General features: G+C 38.9%; 1 protein-coding gene across 3 annotated transcripts; it reads right to left on the reverse strand.

Annotated features, from left to right (window-relative positions):
• Positions 1-1,613: 1,613 nt before the first annotated feature.
• PRPF3 (pre-mRNA processing factor 3) lies at positions 1,614-18,712 on the reverse strand. 3 transcript variants are annotated; one of them, XM_006186597.2, is made up of 16 exons: positions 18,570-18,712; positions 16,207-16,396; positions 15,395-15,525; positions 13,254-13,400; positions 12,003-12,086; positions 11,568-11,788; positions 10,586-10,892; positions 9,762-9,928; positions 8,936-9,015; positions 7,398-7,541; positions 6,631-6,730; positions 6,345-6,458; positions 5,161-5,279; positions 4,793-4,876; positions 4,037-4,098; positions 1,614-1,975 (listed from the first exon to the last, which is right to left on the reverse strand). In XM_006186597.2, the coding sequence occupies exons 2-16, from the start codon at positions 16,349-16,351 to the stop codon at positions 1,829-1,831; spliced, it is 2,052 nt and encodes a 683-aa protein (XP_006186659.1). In that variant the 5' UTR covers positions 16,352-16,396; positions 18,570-18,712; the 3' UTR covers positions 1,614-1,828. The 3 variants fall into 3 exon arrangements, with proteins under 3 accessions (XP_006186659.1, XP_032320250.1, XP_032320249.1); XM_032464359.1 differs by lacking the exons at positions 16,207-16,396; positions 18,570-18,712 and adding an exon at positions 14,039-14,134 and having other exon boundaries at positions 1,829-1,975; positions 15,395-15,526; XM_032464358.1 differs by lacking the exons at positions 1,614-1,975; positions 4,037-4,098; positions 4,793-4,876; positions 18,570-18,712 and having other exon boundaries at positions 5,242-5,279; positions 6,345-6,516; positions 16,207-16,351.

Raw genomic sequence — 18,712 nt, forward strand, 5'->3', positions numbered from 1 at the left:
GTTCACAAGGCATTTTAATGTGATAACAGCATCCCCAGACAGGAACTTTTCTGAGACTGACATTCATTTGAAAGAACACATCTGCTCTACCACCTATTTCACAAAATGAAGCAGCATGTGTGGGGACTAAGTCTGGGCTCTAGTCAAACAAACCTGGGTTCAAATTAAACTCCACCAGTCACTGGCCATAACCTTGGGGCAAATTACTTACTCACTCTAAGCCTGAGATTCCTCACCTCTAAAATCTATTTTCCTCCTAAGTTTGTTCTGATAAAGGAGGCAATGCTCATTGAGCACAATGCTCAATACAGTATGGGATCTAGAAAATTTAAAAACAAACAAAAATACTCTGATGCACAGGGAATCAAAAAAACTTTAAGTCAATAAGGATAAAGTCTCATTATGGGTACTTTATAATGAATGATAATATAGTATAAATAGTCCTTTTAGATTTTGTGCAAATAATACATTTTTGAAGTTGTGTTTAAGTTATTTATACACATATTTGTAATAAACCATTGAACTTGTTTCAGTGAGTTTTTCCCCTGGATTTGCTTGAATCCAATAATATGAAAAACAAGTTCAATTCTCTACCTCCCAAGTCTCACATATATAGGCTTCTTTTCAGATTTCATCCTGCTCTAGGGATTAGTAACCTCATCTGTCTGGGTTTGCTTACCTCTAAAAAAGGAGGTTGTACTAGTTTTTCCTTAAGGTCTTTTGCAGTTCCTTGTCTCTTTCAACCTTTTTTTAAATCTTAGTGCTAATATTGCCTTAAAATTGGAACTCTAACTAGGGCCTGAGACATGTAACTTTTAAAAAAAGGTTAATCTTGTAATACAGAATGTTTTAACTTCTGGTCAAGTATCATTCTCCAACACGACTTCCTTGTAAGCTCCTATTAGCAGGAAGGGTCTCTAATGGCTCCTGTGTTCAATCCATTCCCAGTAGGTCCTCAACAGGCAACATGAAATGGAAGAATATTATGGTAAGAATTTTGAACTTCAATGGATACTTAATTTGACTCAGATACTCCTAAAATCAAACCATAAACATTAAACAGAACTGCACCTTGTCAGATTCTTATGGGTGGGGGGGATAAAACTACATGTTGTCTTTTAGAAAAGAGAAGAAATATGCTGAATTCCCAAACCCTATTCCATTTTACAAACCGACTCGTAACATTCTCCTTGGGCTCTCCCTCTGTGTCCATTTCTCCAACACACATTCTCATATATGCACCCATCTGAGGAACTGATTTCTGGTTAAGAATACTCAGCCAAGACCAGAAGTAATCTGTCTACTTTGTGACTATCTATTGAAGGTTAAGAGACGGACATTCATTTTTTCCCCCTTTCCTTTTCCACTTAACACCTCTTCCTGCCTCACTCTGCTCCAGGGTAACAGTATTTATCACTCTTGCTCTAAGGTGAGGTCAGAAATTTCCATTATCCAATCATCCACCCATGTCCATTCATTCATCCATTTATATATACATAAATATCAACGACAACATTTTCTTTTTCCATGGCAATTGCTAGAAGTCTGGAGAAAAGATCCCCTGAAGACCCAAACTCCAATACCTATGAGTGTGTGAAAAATACCACACCAACTTTAAAAATAACTCTTTAATCATATTCACATAAGGGGAATAAAGGGCAGCACCAGGCTGACTGGGGAAGGGAGCAAGGTGTTCTCCCTCGGTCCCAGTGTCAGCTTGGCACAGTTCCGAGATCACACACACAATGGGACTGGGGTGGGAAGCAGAATAAGGAAAAGGACTGAAGAGACAAAGGCAAGAGGGGAGAGGCAAGGGCTTGCAGTAGTCTCAGTCGGTGGACTCCAACACAGATTCACTCAGCGCAAGGTCCCAGTAGTGCTCAGCCCCATGCTTTTTGAAATGCTCCCGAGCCATGTTCTCTGTAGGGCACTGTTTGAACTTCATCTCCCCAAAGCTCCGGTCTTTGGCTGTACCCTGGGAAAGAGACAAAACATGTAATAAAAACACTGCAATTTCTAATTTAAATCAGATATAATAATCCTTTATAAAACCTAGTAACATTTGTGTAGCAATGTGCCTAGCTGAATGTGATTTTATGGTAAAAACAATTCTAACGTCACCCCCTTGGATATTTGCTGAGTTCTCATGAATTTATGTGGGTTTCAGTTTTTTTGACTGAACGGAGAAGTTCTGTGCTCTGATGCCTGGGTGGAAGAGTAAGTCAGGAAGGATTATGGACGGTGAGATGGGATGAACTTGTCTCCCACCAGGCCTCCAGGACTAGATTTGGACCTTTAAGAAGAAAGGAGTTTAAGGCTAAATGGACTCTTTTCACAAGACTTAGCAAGACCCCGAATACAAGCAGGAGACCTAGGGGCACAGCGACAAAGAACAGTACACAGGCAACAGGGAGAGGGGAATGGGAGCCAAGGGGGCTACCTGCAGAGAACTACAATAGCAAAAGATACAGTACTAGGTAGAACCACATTCTCACCAAAGGCACCAGCAGCAGTGGCAGTCATAAAGTGCTACCTCAAGAAGCTTTCAGGGATCAGATGCCAAAAAGGAGGCTAGTGCAGAACACGGCTTGTTTCTGAACCTGAGATATAATTACTGAGGACTCTCAGAGATAAATGGAAGAGAATTTTAAAGAGATGAAGGGGCTGGGATATTAAATATGCAGGTGGGGACTTACGAGACAGAGAAATAGTTATTATGGTTATTTTACTACTTAGTATAACACAAATTGGAGTAATCTGGGATAAGACAGAAGGATACATGAAAAACAGTACCAATTACCTACGAAGAGTGGTCTTAAAGAATCAGGATATCGGAAGGCACTATCTCAGTAAGTGCTCTTCTGTGTTGTTAGAATTCATTTTAATGTGCATTCAGTACTTTTGTCGTAACATACTACTTTTATAATAAAGAATTAGTTACTAAATATGAGCACATTTAAAAAACAGAAGATACACATGTACTCAACATGAGAGTAACATGAAAACATCAAATGAACATAAAGGTAGACTATAATGTATAAAACGTATTGTGGAGTGGGAATAAAAGGATTATTGCAGTATATCAGAATAACAATAGAGTTACTGAAGAAAGAAATTTTTAATACTTTCTGGAGAAATAGGATAATGTTTTGTACTTCACAAAGGATAAAGGATCCTTAGCTCACAACTTGGCCTGAACGAGCATATTCATTCATTCATTCCCTCTTCAGAACAAATAGCGATTCATTAAGAAAATTTCAGGGATGAAAGAATTGTATAACCATAAAAAGTTCCATTTAAAGAGTGAATTTAGTCATATTCTACACAGCATTATTACATACTAATCAGGTTCTCAAAAAAATTGACAACAGAGAGGGAACATAATACCCACACCCCACAGACAAGGCAGCGGTATCTGATGCTGTGTCTTGCGCCCTCAGTTGCACAGCGAGTGAGACTTCCCAGACTCCTGATTTTATTCTTTTTTCTTTAAGTTCTTTTTATTTCTTTCAGTTTTAATTTGTTTTAAAATCATTTTTTATGGGGGCGAGGTAATTAGGTTTACTTATTTGTTTTTAAATGGAGGTACTGGGGATTGAACCCAGGACCTTGTGCATGCTAGGCGTGCACTCTACCACTGAGCTATACATACCCTCTCCCCACAACTTTATATTCTTAAATCTAGTTCTTCATTCATTATATCCAGACAAAGAAAAATCCTACAATTCATTTCTCTGTTGCCAAGTCTCACATCCATGACTGTGAAACAAATAACTCAGTCAAGAATTTGAATTCTTGTCACCAGTCCTCCATTCTTTTCCCCAGATGGCATAAATACATACTTATCAATTTAACTAAAATATAATCAGGAAGGATATGCTGCCAAACATTTAATAAGGAATTCCAAAAAGAAACCTAGATTACTTAAGGGATTAGTCATTGTTAAGTTTAACCATTCCATCGCTCCATTTGAATAGTGTAAATAATCAGGAATTAGCAACAGTTCTGCTTCGGTATTTAACAAAGAATCACCTACCTCCCAGACTAGTACACATTTGTTGGTTTTCTTCACAGCTTCCTCATCAGATTCCTCATCATCTGGAAAAGACAATATAGCTAAATCTTGCTCTAGACTTAGACTAAACACCAAGATTTAGGTCTTAAACAAATAGTACTTAAGTCTACACAAATTCTTTTAAATATTGTCACCCTTTCTCATGTATTGAGATCAAATGTCTTCTTTACTCTTTATTTCCCCCAAATTAGACTGGAAGCTCCAAGTAGGCAGTGATAATAATTAATTTAACAAACATTTATTGAGCACTGTGTGTCAAGAGCTGTGCCAGGTACTGGGAATAAGGAGATAAATAAAGGACAAACAATCAACAACGAAAACTTGCCCTAAGCACTCGGAGAGCCAGGCTTCAGACGCCTAAAAAACTTATCAAAAAATTATATAATATAGACAATACACATATGAGTGCACAGCTTGCTAAATTTTCACAAACTAAACACACTCATATAGCCAGTATCTAGAGCCTGGGATGACAGGGAAACCAGCTGGTAGAAAGGCGTTAAAGAACAGGCAAAAAAATACCTAACATCCATGGATAGTTATAGAAGACACACTATATGAATGTCCAGCATGCTTATAGTCCAAATGGGTCTTTCTAAAATTTTTGAACATTATCTAGTTATCTGCAAGAGTGTCAAAGGAGTCAAAGGAAAGGAATAGATGCATGGACAGAGAACCAGCCCACCTCCCCCTTAATTCCCTCTAACCCCCATTCACCATCTCCCTTTGTGTTAGATGTCTGTTCATCCCACTTTATCCGATGCAGCATAAGACGCTTAAATTTCTTCTGGGCCTTGGGGCCTGGAAACAGAGAAGGAGAATTTTGCCAGAGTTGTGGAAGATGATGAGGTAGAAAGAACCTCTGAGCTCACTCAATGCTCAGACATTAATGTGGTAGTTGAAGCAATCCCAGGAACCACTTCTTAGGTCCTCTACTCCAATAAACACAGAAACAGAAGGCCCAGGATATTATACCCAGGTGTGGCTCTAAAATACTATCTCTTTCTTCTTTCTCCCCACCATGCTAATCACTTCACGGCCTAGGGTTGCCTGGGGACAGTCTCCCTCAGTTTTTTCAGACTCACCCCCTTCCACTACTACCACGTTGACATCCTTGTGCAGTACCACCACCCCTGTCAGGTACAGTTGCCCAGCATTGGCCTCAATCTTGAACTTCTTGGCTGGGTTGCTCAAATTTCGAACTCTGGAGAAGGGAAAGTTTAGTTATGGCTTTCATTTTAGCATCAGTAGCTGCCTCAATGGAATGGCAAATAAAGATGGATCCAAAATGGTTTTCTCTTTAAAAACAAAGGCCTTTGGAGTAAGGAAATATACTACTGCTTAAAAGGTAGACTTGATGAGTTTAGAAGTATTTCTACTGTCTTACATTTCTTCAAAGTCTAGCGCTGAACACCTTACAACAAACAGTAGATAATCAAAATTTACTCTTGAGAACGAAGGAGCAATATTTACCAGCATCCAAAAATATTTATATGCTAGCTGTTCTTGGCAGTATAAAGGTCAACAGATTCTTTGCCCTCTAGATGCTTATAATGTAAAGAAGTCATAATGCTATGCATGAAAAATTTCTAGAAGGGCACATGGAAAACTGTTAGTGGCAACTTCCTATAGTGAGTGGTCCTAAGGGATCAAAGAACAGGAAAGGGATTTTTTTCAATAAGTGTCCTTCTGTATTGTCAGAATGTTTTTTATCTTAATAAGCACTCACTACTTTTATAATAGCATTTTTCTAATAAAGAACTAACTATGAGCACATTTAAATAGAAGACATACATGTTATCAGCATAAAAGAGTAAAATGAGAACATTAAACAAACACAAAAGGTAGAAAATATTAACTATGTATAAAGTCCATTTTGGAGTGGAAATAAAAGGATTACTGCACATTATATTAGGATAAGGACATAGGTAACTGAGGAAAAAAACTTCTAATGCTTCCTGGAAGAATAGTATTTCATACTTCATAGAGGATAAATGACTCTTGGCTCACATCTCAGCCTGAAAAAGTATATTCATTCATTCATGCTTCAGAACTATTACTAGTTCACTGAGACCTCAGACAGAAGAATAAGTCTTTAACCCTCACCATTATGAAAGATCTACTAGCTCTTGATTTACACTAGGGTCACTGAAAGAGAGTAGGGGCTGATGTCAGGTATGCTTTAGTGATTCACAGGGCTTCTGCCTCAAGCACTTGGAAAATGTTTCGGTATTTCTAAGGGAAATGCTGGCCCAGATTGGACACCTACCTATATACAGATATGTGTACCCCCTGTGAAATGTCTTCTTTAAGCTTTTTAATTTTCTTGACCTTTCTCTGTTCTGCTGTAAGTTTTCGGGCAGCGTTGGCCTCTTCGTGCGCTCTGTCGTGACAGGAAGGACATCCACAAGTGAGAAAGGCATTGAAGATCAGAGGCAGGGCTGAGGGAAAGAGAGAGCAACGGAGGACTCTCCCCTCCCTCCAAATATGGATCCCCTAGAAGAGTATGGGAAAGGTACTTGCCCTGGGTTTCCACCCAATCCCATGGCACTTACTTCTGTCTTTTTGCCATTTGAGCTCTGACATGGGCTTCTACCTTCGTGGGGTCTTGAACAGCTTCTGTTCCTAATACTCGCATCAAATTTGAAATTCTCACTGCAGTGAAGAGAGGACAGAAATCAATCTCCTAAGTCAATTCTCCAGCTGGAATAACGTGTCAATCTCTTCTCTATCAATTCATTGTTCACTTATTTCAAATCTCTGCTTAAAACTCACTTTTCCCTAAAACTCCTAGCTTGGAAGACCATTCAATTAACTCAGTGTTTGCAGAAGCTCTCACAACTAATCTAAAATAGTTGGTATGCATTATTCACATTTCCTGAAAACTTATGAAAGATAGGACTTAATTTCTTTGGCATTTTTCACTCTGATCACAGTATTTAGTGAAAGATCCTATATATAACAGTGCTAACTCAAAATGTTACTAAATGACAATGGAAACTCCAGGAGTGAGGTTTTTAAATTGTACGTAACTCTATGCAAATACTGCAACTATTACCTTCATAAATTTCAAGAACATTATTCTTCCAGAAAGACCAGAGTGTTGTATGGTCAATACTACTTAAAAAAAAAAACCTTAAATGACCTTTACAATATGTTGACCTGTCTAATAAGGAAAGAAAGAAGAAAGTTTAGGAAAGAAAAGAACCAATAAATGACTCTGAGAAACAAAAAAGCACCCAAATATAGCCAGATGCTAAAATTCCTCTAAAATTATAGAGATAAACTTGCCCCCTTTCTTCTCTGTCTCTGAGATACGCACCTTTCGGTTCTGGAGGAGGCATCAGGCCCAGCCTGACTTTCTCCTGTAGTTCTTTCTGTGCTTCTCTCCTTGTTTGCCTTCGAAGCTTCTTCTGTTCCTTCTTGGTAAGATATACCCCCAGAGTAACTGGTGTGTCATTGTCGACTGTCAGGCAGAGAAATGAATGTACCAAAGCAATAAGCATATTAGTCAGACGTAGGTGATTATCAATCACATTAAAAGGAACTTGCTTGTTTTTAGTTATTTTTAGGTTGTGATAGTGGTATTATGGTTGTCTTTAAAAGTATTCTTTCATGACCAGTGTTCTAACTTGTTTTTCTTCAAGCAGTTGAACTCTTTAATCAACTGAAATATGGCAAATGTAGAAAACAAAATTACAGCTGCCCTGGCTGCTCTGTGTGAGGATCTGAGGCAGGTGGGGGTATCTAGAATCCCATTTGGATTAGACCATCTTGAACCTCAATGTGTCTATGAAACACAATTTGAAACCCACTGGCCAAGATGATGAAATTTATAATTTAAAAGTTACAGGGATTGGGAAAAATCCCCCAGACTCCCAAAGCAGATTAACTCAACTTGTTAAAACAGACAAAACCCCCTACATTCTTCTAATGTTTCACAAGGATGACAACTAAGTAGATACTGATTAAGTATAATTCAATGATTATTACACTTTGTATTATCTCAAGGTGTCAATCTATTTTTCTAAACTTACTTGACACTAGCAAGCAAATTTATTGAAATATTACCTCTTCTGTTCATCCCAAATTTGATGAAAGAGTTAAAATCTTTTACATCTTGAAGAAAGTATAACTCTTGGAGAAGGCATATCAGTTATTACATATGAAGAAATTCTGTATTCTAAGTGATTTACCCAAGGGATTCAGCTAGTTAAAAACACAGCCACAACTAAAACCCATCTCTTCTGACTGAGCCAATAGACTTTTGCTACAAAAATGATAAAGAGAGAAAAAGGCACTAATTACCTCCCCCTACCAAAAAACAAAACAAAACAAAAAAAGACATTGTACACTGAAACTAATACAATATTGTCAGTCAGTCATATTTCAATTAAAAAAGAGAAAAGGAAAGAAAGAAAACTTAAGAAATTCTCAAGTCAGTTCTTAAAAAAGAGAGAGAGGGAGGGAAAGGCTGAAGACAAAGAAGTGTGAAGAAGGCCAGGAATTTAGTGGTGGTGTAAAGACTGGAGTTGGGAGTCAACACTGTGGCAAAAGCCCAAATTTGTAATACACATCAATGAGGTAATCTCTAGATTAGGCCTCAGTGCTCTAGAGCTGCACTGTCCAATACTATAGCCATTAGCCACATGTATTATTTAAATTAAATTAAAACTGAATAAAATTAAAAATTCAATCCCTCAGTTGTATTAGCTCAACTCAATTTTCAAGTTCTCAAAAGTCACATGTGGATAAGTGGCTACTGGATGGACAGCCCAGATAGAGAGTATGTCCATTATCACATAAACTTCTACTGGGTAATACCTCTCTAGAGCCTTGATTGAGTAAACTATACATTACCTGGAGGGTTGAGCTGGGCTGGATGTTCAACAAGATTTGTGATTCCAAAATAATCTTCTCTCTTGGGATTTTCCTCTGTACTAAAATTGTAGGAAGAAAGGAAAACAGGATATGTGGGTAGAGATGATTTCAAGAGAGAGAGACTCTCAGAAACACAATGAAAAAAATCCACTCTCCATAACACATTCTAGCATTTTTTTAGTATATGCATATCTAGAGTATGTAATTATATTACACATAATTTTCAAAATGAGAAGACTGGGTCCCACAAAGGTTGGGTGCACTCTCTACACCAGCTGTTCTCAACCTTTTTTCTATCCTAACACCCTTGATGGATACTACATTCTCTCATTAGTAACAATAATCCCCTGGGACAGTGGCTGACAAAGGAAGGGTAAGGAAATCAGAATGGAGCAGATATGACTAAAGCTCTCTAAATGTCTCTTATATGTTTTATTTATCATTCTCTGCCCCATCAACTAAGAATCCTTGCTCTATACTGGGATAGGATCTTTCAGAAATGTGAACACGTATTATAAATAGCAAAGGAATATAATTAAGGAAACAAATATGCTAAAGACTAATAACAACGTATAATAAAACAAGTAGAAAATGTATAGATGATTTGTATAGACTATTTGTGCCCATTCCTCCTACAATAACCCCCAAAACTAAAAGTAACCTATACACCATATTCTTTACAAATACATGTGCTTGTATATGGTTACCTATTTCCCTTGGATTTTAAAATTTTACTTAATGCACAAGTACCATCTCTCTCATTAAAATTCTAGCCTTATTAAAAGGTATTAACTAACAAACTCACAGGTCAAAGCCATTGGGGATGATGTAAGAGTCCCACCACTCAATTTCAGGGATATCTCCTTCTTTCAACTCCTTCTTAGGAGCAATGAGAGCCAGCCTGGTTGAAGTATGAATGCCTGTTTTTCGAGCTGCCTGTGAGATCTCTGCCTGCAGCTTCTCCAGTTGAGCCTGAAGACAAGATAAGAAGAGAAACTGGAGTCACAGAAAACAGGGAAGTAGTAGAATCTCAAATTATAAAACATTCCCTTGTTGAACTCTTGAATACCTAATGCAACAAATTCATATTTTCTGAAAGCTTAGAAAAAAGAGCCATTCTGCTTTATTTTATCCTTTAGCTGATTGACATATATTTCACCCTCATCACTATCCCTTCACCTCACCTGCAGCAAACATGCAGCAATGGAATTTTATGACAACCTCAATCTGAGAGGATGAAAACAAGAAGGCAAAAGTCACCGAATATACAGTCAATTAAACTCTCCACATGTGTGGATTGTATGCAGTACGTTTCAACACCAGGCTAGCTTTCCTCAGTTGCCCAGAGGGTTCTGAATTGTTTCCCTCCACTGTCTGTTGTATGTGGAGAATTTTCAAAGTCAATTTTCAACCACGTAGAACATAAGTAAGTAAGCAGACAAATCAGCTAAAAATCAAGCATTCCAGGAATAAATACAGCATTTTAAAAATTATTCATTGTTTTCCTACTTGTTTATCTGATTGCCAAACACAGAGAATTTAGCTGACAGTATTTTAGAATTGTGTTCAATTTCCTTTGTCACCTTCCTAGCTTCTTCAAAATTCTAGATTATATTTGAAGTCACATACCTTTGTCCGTAATCGTTGGGCAATCTTCTCAAATTTGCCCTTGTCATGGAATTTAAAAGTGCGTCTCTGGCGCTGGGAAGGGGCAATTGAGACTCGTGGGTCAAAAAACGTGTTAGACTCCATGTCTTCTGATGGTTTTTCTTTTAGCTGTTGCTTGAATTGCTCCCTCTTCACAGCCCGAATGTTGGCTTTCAGAGTAGGCATACGGTGTGTCAGCTCAATCTCCTTGCCTGTTGCATCTACAGTTCGACCTTGTTCGTCAAGAATCAGTGGTGTAGGTTTAGTTTGATCTTTTAACTCCACCTTCCTGAAAAATAGTCCACAAAAGAATAAATCTCATATGGAACAATAAGGCAAACAAACAAACAAACAAACAAACAAAAAACAGAAAAATAAAAACAAAACCCAACAAAGACAATTAGGATGCACAATTCTAGGGAACATAAATCCATCAGGGAATAATATAATACTAACTGCAAATATCAAACTGGATATTTGAATATAGAGTTCAATCAGATGAAACGAACTTATAAATTACAACGACAAGAATTTGCAGTCCTATCTCTCTTTGCTCCTGAATTCCTGAGTCAGATAGGGGCTGTCAAACCAACCGTAGCTGCTAAAAATAAAGTCTATCTCTTTATCCAAGTTGTAGAGAACTCTCAGATCTAGTCTCACTCAATGTGGCTTAACAGGTATAGTTCTGAGTTAGGAACCAGGAGACCTGGTTCTATTCCTGGCTCCAGTATCATAGGAAAAGTCTTAACTTCAGTTCTACCAAATGCAAAAAGAAGATAATGAAACTCTACAACAAGGAAGCCAAGAGAATAAGTTGAGTTGATATTTATTGAACATATGTAAGAAATAGGAAACTGTAAGAAATGATTTAGGTTCCTTGGAAGAAGAGAATCAATAACATTCAAAGGTATTTATTGCTTCTCAAACTTCAGAAACAACAAAGTTCCATGAAACAGGTACTCACGGGGGAGCAATGCCCATGGCATGGAGATTGGCCAGGCCCACCATGTTGGCATTGCCGATGAGCCCTGGCTTCAGTGCCAGCTGGGCTTGGATGCGGGCTTGCAGTTCAGCAGCTTTCCTTGCCTTCTCAATGGCATCGTTCATGAAAGTGGCGGCCTGAGAGGGCTGAATAGTGTTGCCAATTGGAAGTCGTTCTGGTTGGGAGGAAGAAGGAGTCTTTGGCTGTGAGACAGAGAAAAAGAAATCAGAATTGGAAAGATCAGACAGGCAGACAGAGCTCTCTCTCCCTCACACACACACACACATGCAGACACACAGTGGTAGACTATGGTAGACTGGGGGTGAACACGCAGTCATCTTCTGGACTCTCATTTGAGTGGACGGCAAGAAATCCTGTACTAAAAATTCTTCTTTCAGAGTAATCTGGGCACAATACCTGAGGCGTAGGGGGGCTAATGAAGCTGAGTTGTTTTTTCCTTTCCTCGATTTGCCGTGTTGCTGCCTCCATCATCTGTTTGATCTGTTCTCAGTGGGGGAAAAGTTGAAAGACTGTTAACATCTCTTTTTTATTTCTCCCGTACAGGTTCCTAAACCAAAAGGGCTTTCAGGTCTAATGAACTAAAATTTTTTGAATGATCTCATCATATTCTGCCTGTACCACAGGCTAGAAAATTTAGCAAAGATAAACCTAGACAGCAGAGCACTGGAATTTTTCAACCTATCTTCCCAAGGAAGAATTAGCACATTAACTAGTAACACAGCTTAATGATTAAGACTGGGGTCAGAGGAACCTGACATTGAATCTTCACTCTGCATTTAATGCCTGTGTGACCTTGGACATGGTATTTAATCTTGAAACCTCCAAGTGACTAAAAGAGGTAAAAATACTATCTACCTTACATGGCTATTGTGAACATTTAAATAATGCATGTAAAACTAACAGAACCCATGCACATTATTATACTTAAAAAAAAAATCACAGTATTGATCTCTGACTTCCTAATGTGGGTAACCAGAGCCGACAATGCAAAGACTTGCTTCCTAGTCTCTGTAAACCCCTTCCTCTGCCCTATAAAAGTTCCGAATAAGCTTTGAGGACATGATCAAATAATTCTTCTCAAATTTTCCAATAGAGTTCTGCTGTCAAGGTGCTTCAAGATATTTTTTAAAATTTATTTTTAACATTTTTTGAGTAGATGATATATTTACATAGTTCAAAATGCAAAAAAGTACAAAAGGGTATATTGTAAATTCTTCCACCCCCATCCTCTAGTGCCATTTTAAAAACAAAGAATTCCTGTTAAAAAAAATAGAAAGTCAACTCTAAATTATTCAAGTCGATTATATTTTTCCTGTATTATAGTATTTGGAAACTATCCTCTGCCATCATGCTGAGTTGTAATTATTCCAATAATTTTCTCAATGACACAATGAGGTAGATATTTGGGCAAATGATGTATGTAACACACTGTCCTTGCTATGTAACATGTGCTCAGTAAATCTATTTCAATAGCCTTCAACTAGAATACTCCTGGTTAAACCAAGAAATGTTGAAACATAAAGCAGGAAATAAAAGTTCCCCAATACAAAACATTAGTTTAAATCAAGGCCTACAGTAAATCTGGACCTATCCATCTCTTGCTTCTTCAACTCACAAAACCATTGCTTCCAGCTCCTAATTACTAACCTGGAGCTTAGTCAGCATGCCAGGACTCTCTGAGGGAGGCCCAGGGATCACTTCTGGCTCCTCTTCCACCTCCTCAAAACGAGGTATCCGTCGCTTCTTTACTCCTGATGATTCCTTGGAGATCTCAGAGTCATCACCAAACACTTCCTAAGGGAACCCAAGATGAAAGAAGAGTTGTATCCCTGCCAATGGGAGAAGGGAAGAATAATCCTACATCCTAATAGCATTTTGTGGTTTTGCCCAGAGTCTTCTAGACCCTCCACCAAAAGGACCATCTCACCCAACTTAATTATTCCCTTACTCCAGTCAAACAAATTTCATTCCCACGTTCTTATAAATGTTCCCATCTCAAGGTCTTTGCAAATCTTACTGCCCATATTTGTAATGATCTCCTTCAAATTTTCCACAACCCCCAGTCCAAATCCTGCCTAAAACTCACCTCCTCCAGGAAGTTTTCCTCATTAATAATTTCAGCCCACTCTGATCAAACTGTTGTTTCACATCCTTTTATTACTTAAGAGCTTGATTCACACTAGGTAAAGTTACACTGCTGATATTCTGCTTGCCAAGTGTTAAGTCTTTCAATGTTAGTACGTACTTTCTCCCAGTTAGAGTCTACGCTCTTCCAGGACAGGGGTTTTCACTCTTCTTCAGTATTCCCCAATAACACTTTGTTTTCATCAAACAATGGGAACTCAAATATGTTGACTAATTTGCAAGGTGAATTTAACAGGACCAAGAGTGGCCAACTGGAAGGGACAATGGGAAAAAGCAAATGTACACACCGGTGGTAGACTTTGGGTGACATCCCCTCTTCACTAGGAGGGCTCGTGTTTTGCAAGGACATATCCTCGGCCAGGGGCGAGCGCTTCCTGGAACTCCTACAGTTCAAGAAAAAGGACTCTCCCATAATATATTGTGTGTGGGGGGACCTGAATGGACCAAAATGGGACCCGAATCCCAAGGCTATCTAGATACTTCCTTCAAGAAACCATTTTAATTAATCCCACCCAATGTAGTCACTTTACTCACAGCAGGCCCTCAGCACTTACATGGTAGCATGCCCTATCATAGCATAATCTTCACTCTAAAGATCTTTGCATACTATGGATCAAGCATTCCCCCTGAACGTAACAAAATTCAATGTAAGTCGGAAATTCTACAGTCAAGCCTAAAATTTACATGAAACGGCTACTCAGAATTTATAATTTGTAACTGTATTTTGTTGTGCCCTCCTATCCCCCAAATCTTAAACTGCAAGTTCTTTTAAGGCAAGGACTATCTTTCGTTCCTCTGATAACCCTACAACACCCCAATCAAAGGGCACAGGAATCTCTGTTTCTCTTGGTTCCATAGCCTGGCCAGGGACTCAGCAAACATTGCTTACTCACTTCTGAGCCTCAGGAAAAGCAATAGGATAGTCAAGGGAATTGAAAGCACTTTGGAAGGTTTGATGGGAGTCACCGAAAAGATTTTTTTTGAGAGGATCAGAGGAAAGAGACAGATCAGCTCCTTGACGCTGCTAATATTGAAAGAGGCCATGACCAATCAGCAACTACAGGCTAAAAAGTGAAGTAGGTTAGGGAGTAATGACGGTCCCTTTAAGTATTCCACTTGCAGGGGTCAGATGATCAGCAATATGCTATGCAGCAAACAGTAGGCTCTCAAGACATATAGTAAATAACAATAGTTGTTAGGTGTCCCATCTATAAATTTGTCTATTGCAGAGAAATATCTGTAAAGGAGCAACAAACAATGAGATCTCCAGCTCAGGCAGCAGTGAAGTCACATTCTGAAGCAATCTATTAGGCTTCAAGTAAATCAAAGCATAAAACCTTAGAGCAATCAATCTATTAAAAAAACAAACAGTGAAATAGGGAAACATGAGAACCAAAACGCCTAACTATAAAAAAAAGGAAAAGCTACCAATTGTTTCCTTGGAATGTTTCAACCCATGAACTTAGGTAGTTCCTTACCATAAGATGATGACAATACAAGCTCATCCCCTCTACTTCAATGTCTACCTCTCTTAGATATTAGGTAGTCTAATAGTAGATATTAAAGTGTGAGCCAGGTAAGCTGAGCAACTTTGTTACCATTCAGAACACTCCGAGCTTATCAGATAGTTAACTGTAACCTACCTTTAGCTCTCGTTTTCTGCTCCTGTCACTGCTAGACTTGGAATGCCTAGAGCTTCGGCCTTCTTCCACAGCCTCAAACAATTTGTCCACAAATCGGAGAGTAGAATCATCAAGAAAAGGTTTCAGATGGTCTGACAGGAAAAAAAGAGGTGGTAGAGATGAAAAGATAAGAGTACTTAGTCCAATATGAGGCATACAACAGCTACCAACACTGGAATTTTATCCCCAGGAGGGAGGGAAACACTTTAAGTTCTTTGTAGGATTCTCATAAATTCTCTTACACTGAATGACCTTGTCCTATGAAGTAAAAACACAGTTATAATTTTCTGGAGTAGGAAGTAGCGTAGCCAGAGAAGCTTGCTTAGGTTGAGCATCAAAGTTTAGGATCAAAAATCACCCCAACTTTCCCTAAACAGCAAGTTGTAGGAGACTTTCATGAACAAAATCTACTTCTCTCAACTTTTCTCATGTATTTTATAAAGACTTCTATATGTTTAGATGTCAGTCTGAACCTGAATATACCCATTTGACTTTAGCATATTTCCCGAGCAAGTATTAATTTAGGTAACTCAGTCTAAGTGTAGTGGTAAAAGGAAGTCAGTCTGAGATTCAAAATATGTCACAAATAACATAAAAAATAAGAGAAAAAGCACAACTAGTTATTTAGGCTATTTCCGTTATAATGCAAAAGAAAATAAAATGTGGCCTGACCTTTTTTAGACACTTCCAACAAAGAGAATTTTGACTGACACTCAAAGCAGTATGTGGGGTCATCTAATATGTTAGGCCAAAAGGTTCAGAAAGGTACATACCAGCTGCCTTCTTCTTGTCCATGCCCTTCCCTACACAGTTCAGTGCTGCTGTGACCACTGTGGGCTCTGAGAAACCCAGCACCCTCTTCACTGTCTTCTCTATCCATGGTTTCAGCTCATCCAGCTCCCTCTTAGACAGTGCCATTCCCCAGGAACAGGAGGATAGCTCAAATAGAATTCAATACTGCACCTGAAAAGAAACCAGTAAAGAGTTAAGTCATAGGATAGGAAAAGACTAAAATGATTCCAGGCAATGGTTAGTATATCTGTAATGCTTTCCTCATCCCTATTCTCAATCCTTAGGCAATTTCTTCCACTTCATTTCAAGCCAGATACTTTCCCTACAACCCATATTTCAAAGCAGAAAGAATTTCATTTGATTTTAACCCTAACTCAGTAAGTATCAGTGGATCAATGAAATCTGTGGAATCTACAAACCTTGGGAATAACCTAGTCTGAGAAATGAGTTCTAGCTTCTTTTTCAATTCTGTCATATTCAGCAAGTACTGGAAAACATATAACATGAAAATCAGACTGAAAAAACCCACTGAGAGGCCAGCTTTTCTATTCTTCCTATTTCTAGGCAGGCATTCCTTAACCCAGGCTTCTTTTAAGGGGTGCAAATGCGGGAGGGCTTATCCAGGTCAGTCATCCTATATGAAAGCTCATAATCCTTAAGACTGTTCTGTCACATTTCTCTGTAGCCATATTCATCCTGGTGGGAATTCTATATCCAGATACTTTTCTCTCATGATCTACGGTCTCTGTCATTAAATAATCCCTCAGTTCAGAAAAGATTACCCTTATTTTGGATGCATTCTCTTTCTCTCTTTTCACTTTATTCTTCTACTTTTTGGCTTAATAGAGAAAACACCATTATAAAAGACTCTCTACAACAATCTCTAATTTGTTACTTAGTGCAAGTTAGTACAATTTTTAAACTCTATTCATGTTTACATTTTTATATCCTACCTAAATCTCAAAACTGTTTATGAGCACAGAAACAATTTTATTTCCCTGATTTTCTCCATAGTGCCTAAAAGTCAGTAAGTTAGACTGACCCCAAGCTAATCTCCTTCCAGTGGTGCCACACATCAGGGTCTGACCTGGGAGTCAATCTTTCAAGATGTTTTAAGACATCTTTTCTCCTAAAAGGTACAGTCTGATTAACTTTTACATTCTTGGCAGGTTTATCCTCTAAGACCTGTTGCTAAATGGTGTATTTAATTTTGGTATAACCATATGAAGCTAGTAGATTAAAGTCATTAAACTAAGAGTGAAAGACTTTGTGCCTTGGTGACATGTTATATGAGTAATTCTACAGTGGCTCTATCTACCCACCAGGAGATAGCAGTATAGCCTTTCAATCTTGACATGTTAACTGTGCATTGCTCAAAAGAAGCATATTGACACTACAGAGAGTGAAGAAAGGGCTTACACTGAATAGTTCAGACATTGAGCACTACTATTTACCAGCCTTCTGGCAAGTAATTCCTGTGAGCCTCAGTTCAGTCATCTTACAAAATGAGGACACTGTCATACCTATATGACAGTTAAATCATTCAGTAAATATTTACTGCATAACTACTAACTGTCAAGCAGCGTACTGGGTGCTGAGGATACATACAACACTGAACAAAATAGACAAAAATCCTCCCCTTGTATTGAGCCCTAGCCCCAGTCGCTATATATTCCACTATAACTGAATCATAAGCTAGAAAGTGTAAGCAATTTGAAAATCCAAAGCAATAAATGGGGCTACCACTCTTATCAGATGATATGTGTGCCCAAGCACTACACTAACAAACGTATTCAACTTCAATCCATTCCTCCATTAGATAACGTGCAAACTAAACAGTCAGTGGGCAAAAATAGAAGTTCCAAACAGTAACTAGCTTTGTCACTAATCAAAGGTTCAGCAGTAACTGCGTGGGCGGGGTGGGGGGTGGTTATGGTGTTGAAGGAGAGGAAAGCAGAATGATCTCTGAATGAGCAGGTAGCATAATCTAATCTTCTGAAGGATTTCCTTACTCCGTGCTCTTCTTTGCTACAAGCCAAATTTCCTCCCTGAAACCCCCGTTCTTCTCTTTTTGCTCTCTCCATCTTTCTGACTGGTCCCTTACCCCACCTTGTTCTACCCGAACTCCTCATCTCAGAGCTAGTCTCCTCACCCCATCCCTTTCCCGCCCCCGCCCTTTTCCTCTCAACAATCTCATTCCAACCCGTTCTCCCGCAGAACTCTGTTCTTTTCTCAGCTGCCGTTCCGCTGAGCCTTCCCGCCTCGGTCCTCCTCTTGGACTGAGCCCTAGCCCCAGGTGGTAGGACCCAAAGACACCTTCTCTGGGCCCGGGGCCACTACTCACCTCTCAAACTTCAGCCCCAGAGACGGAGCCCGAACGTTACACCGGAACCGGAAACCCTCCGACCGCCCTATGGCCTGCCGTAGCTGCCGCCACGGCCGCCGCCACGCCGCGGTCCCTCAGCATGTGATGAGGGAGGGAGGGGC

This window comes from Camelus ferus, chromosome 21 (assembly GCF_009834535.1).
Source record: "Camelus ferus isolate YT-003-E chromosome 21, BCGSAC_Cfer_1.0, whole genome shotgun sequence".
In the NCBI taxonomy this organism is placed as follows: Eukaryota; Metazoa; Chordata; class Mammalia; order Artiodactyla; family Camelidae; genus Camelus; species Camelus ferus.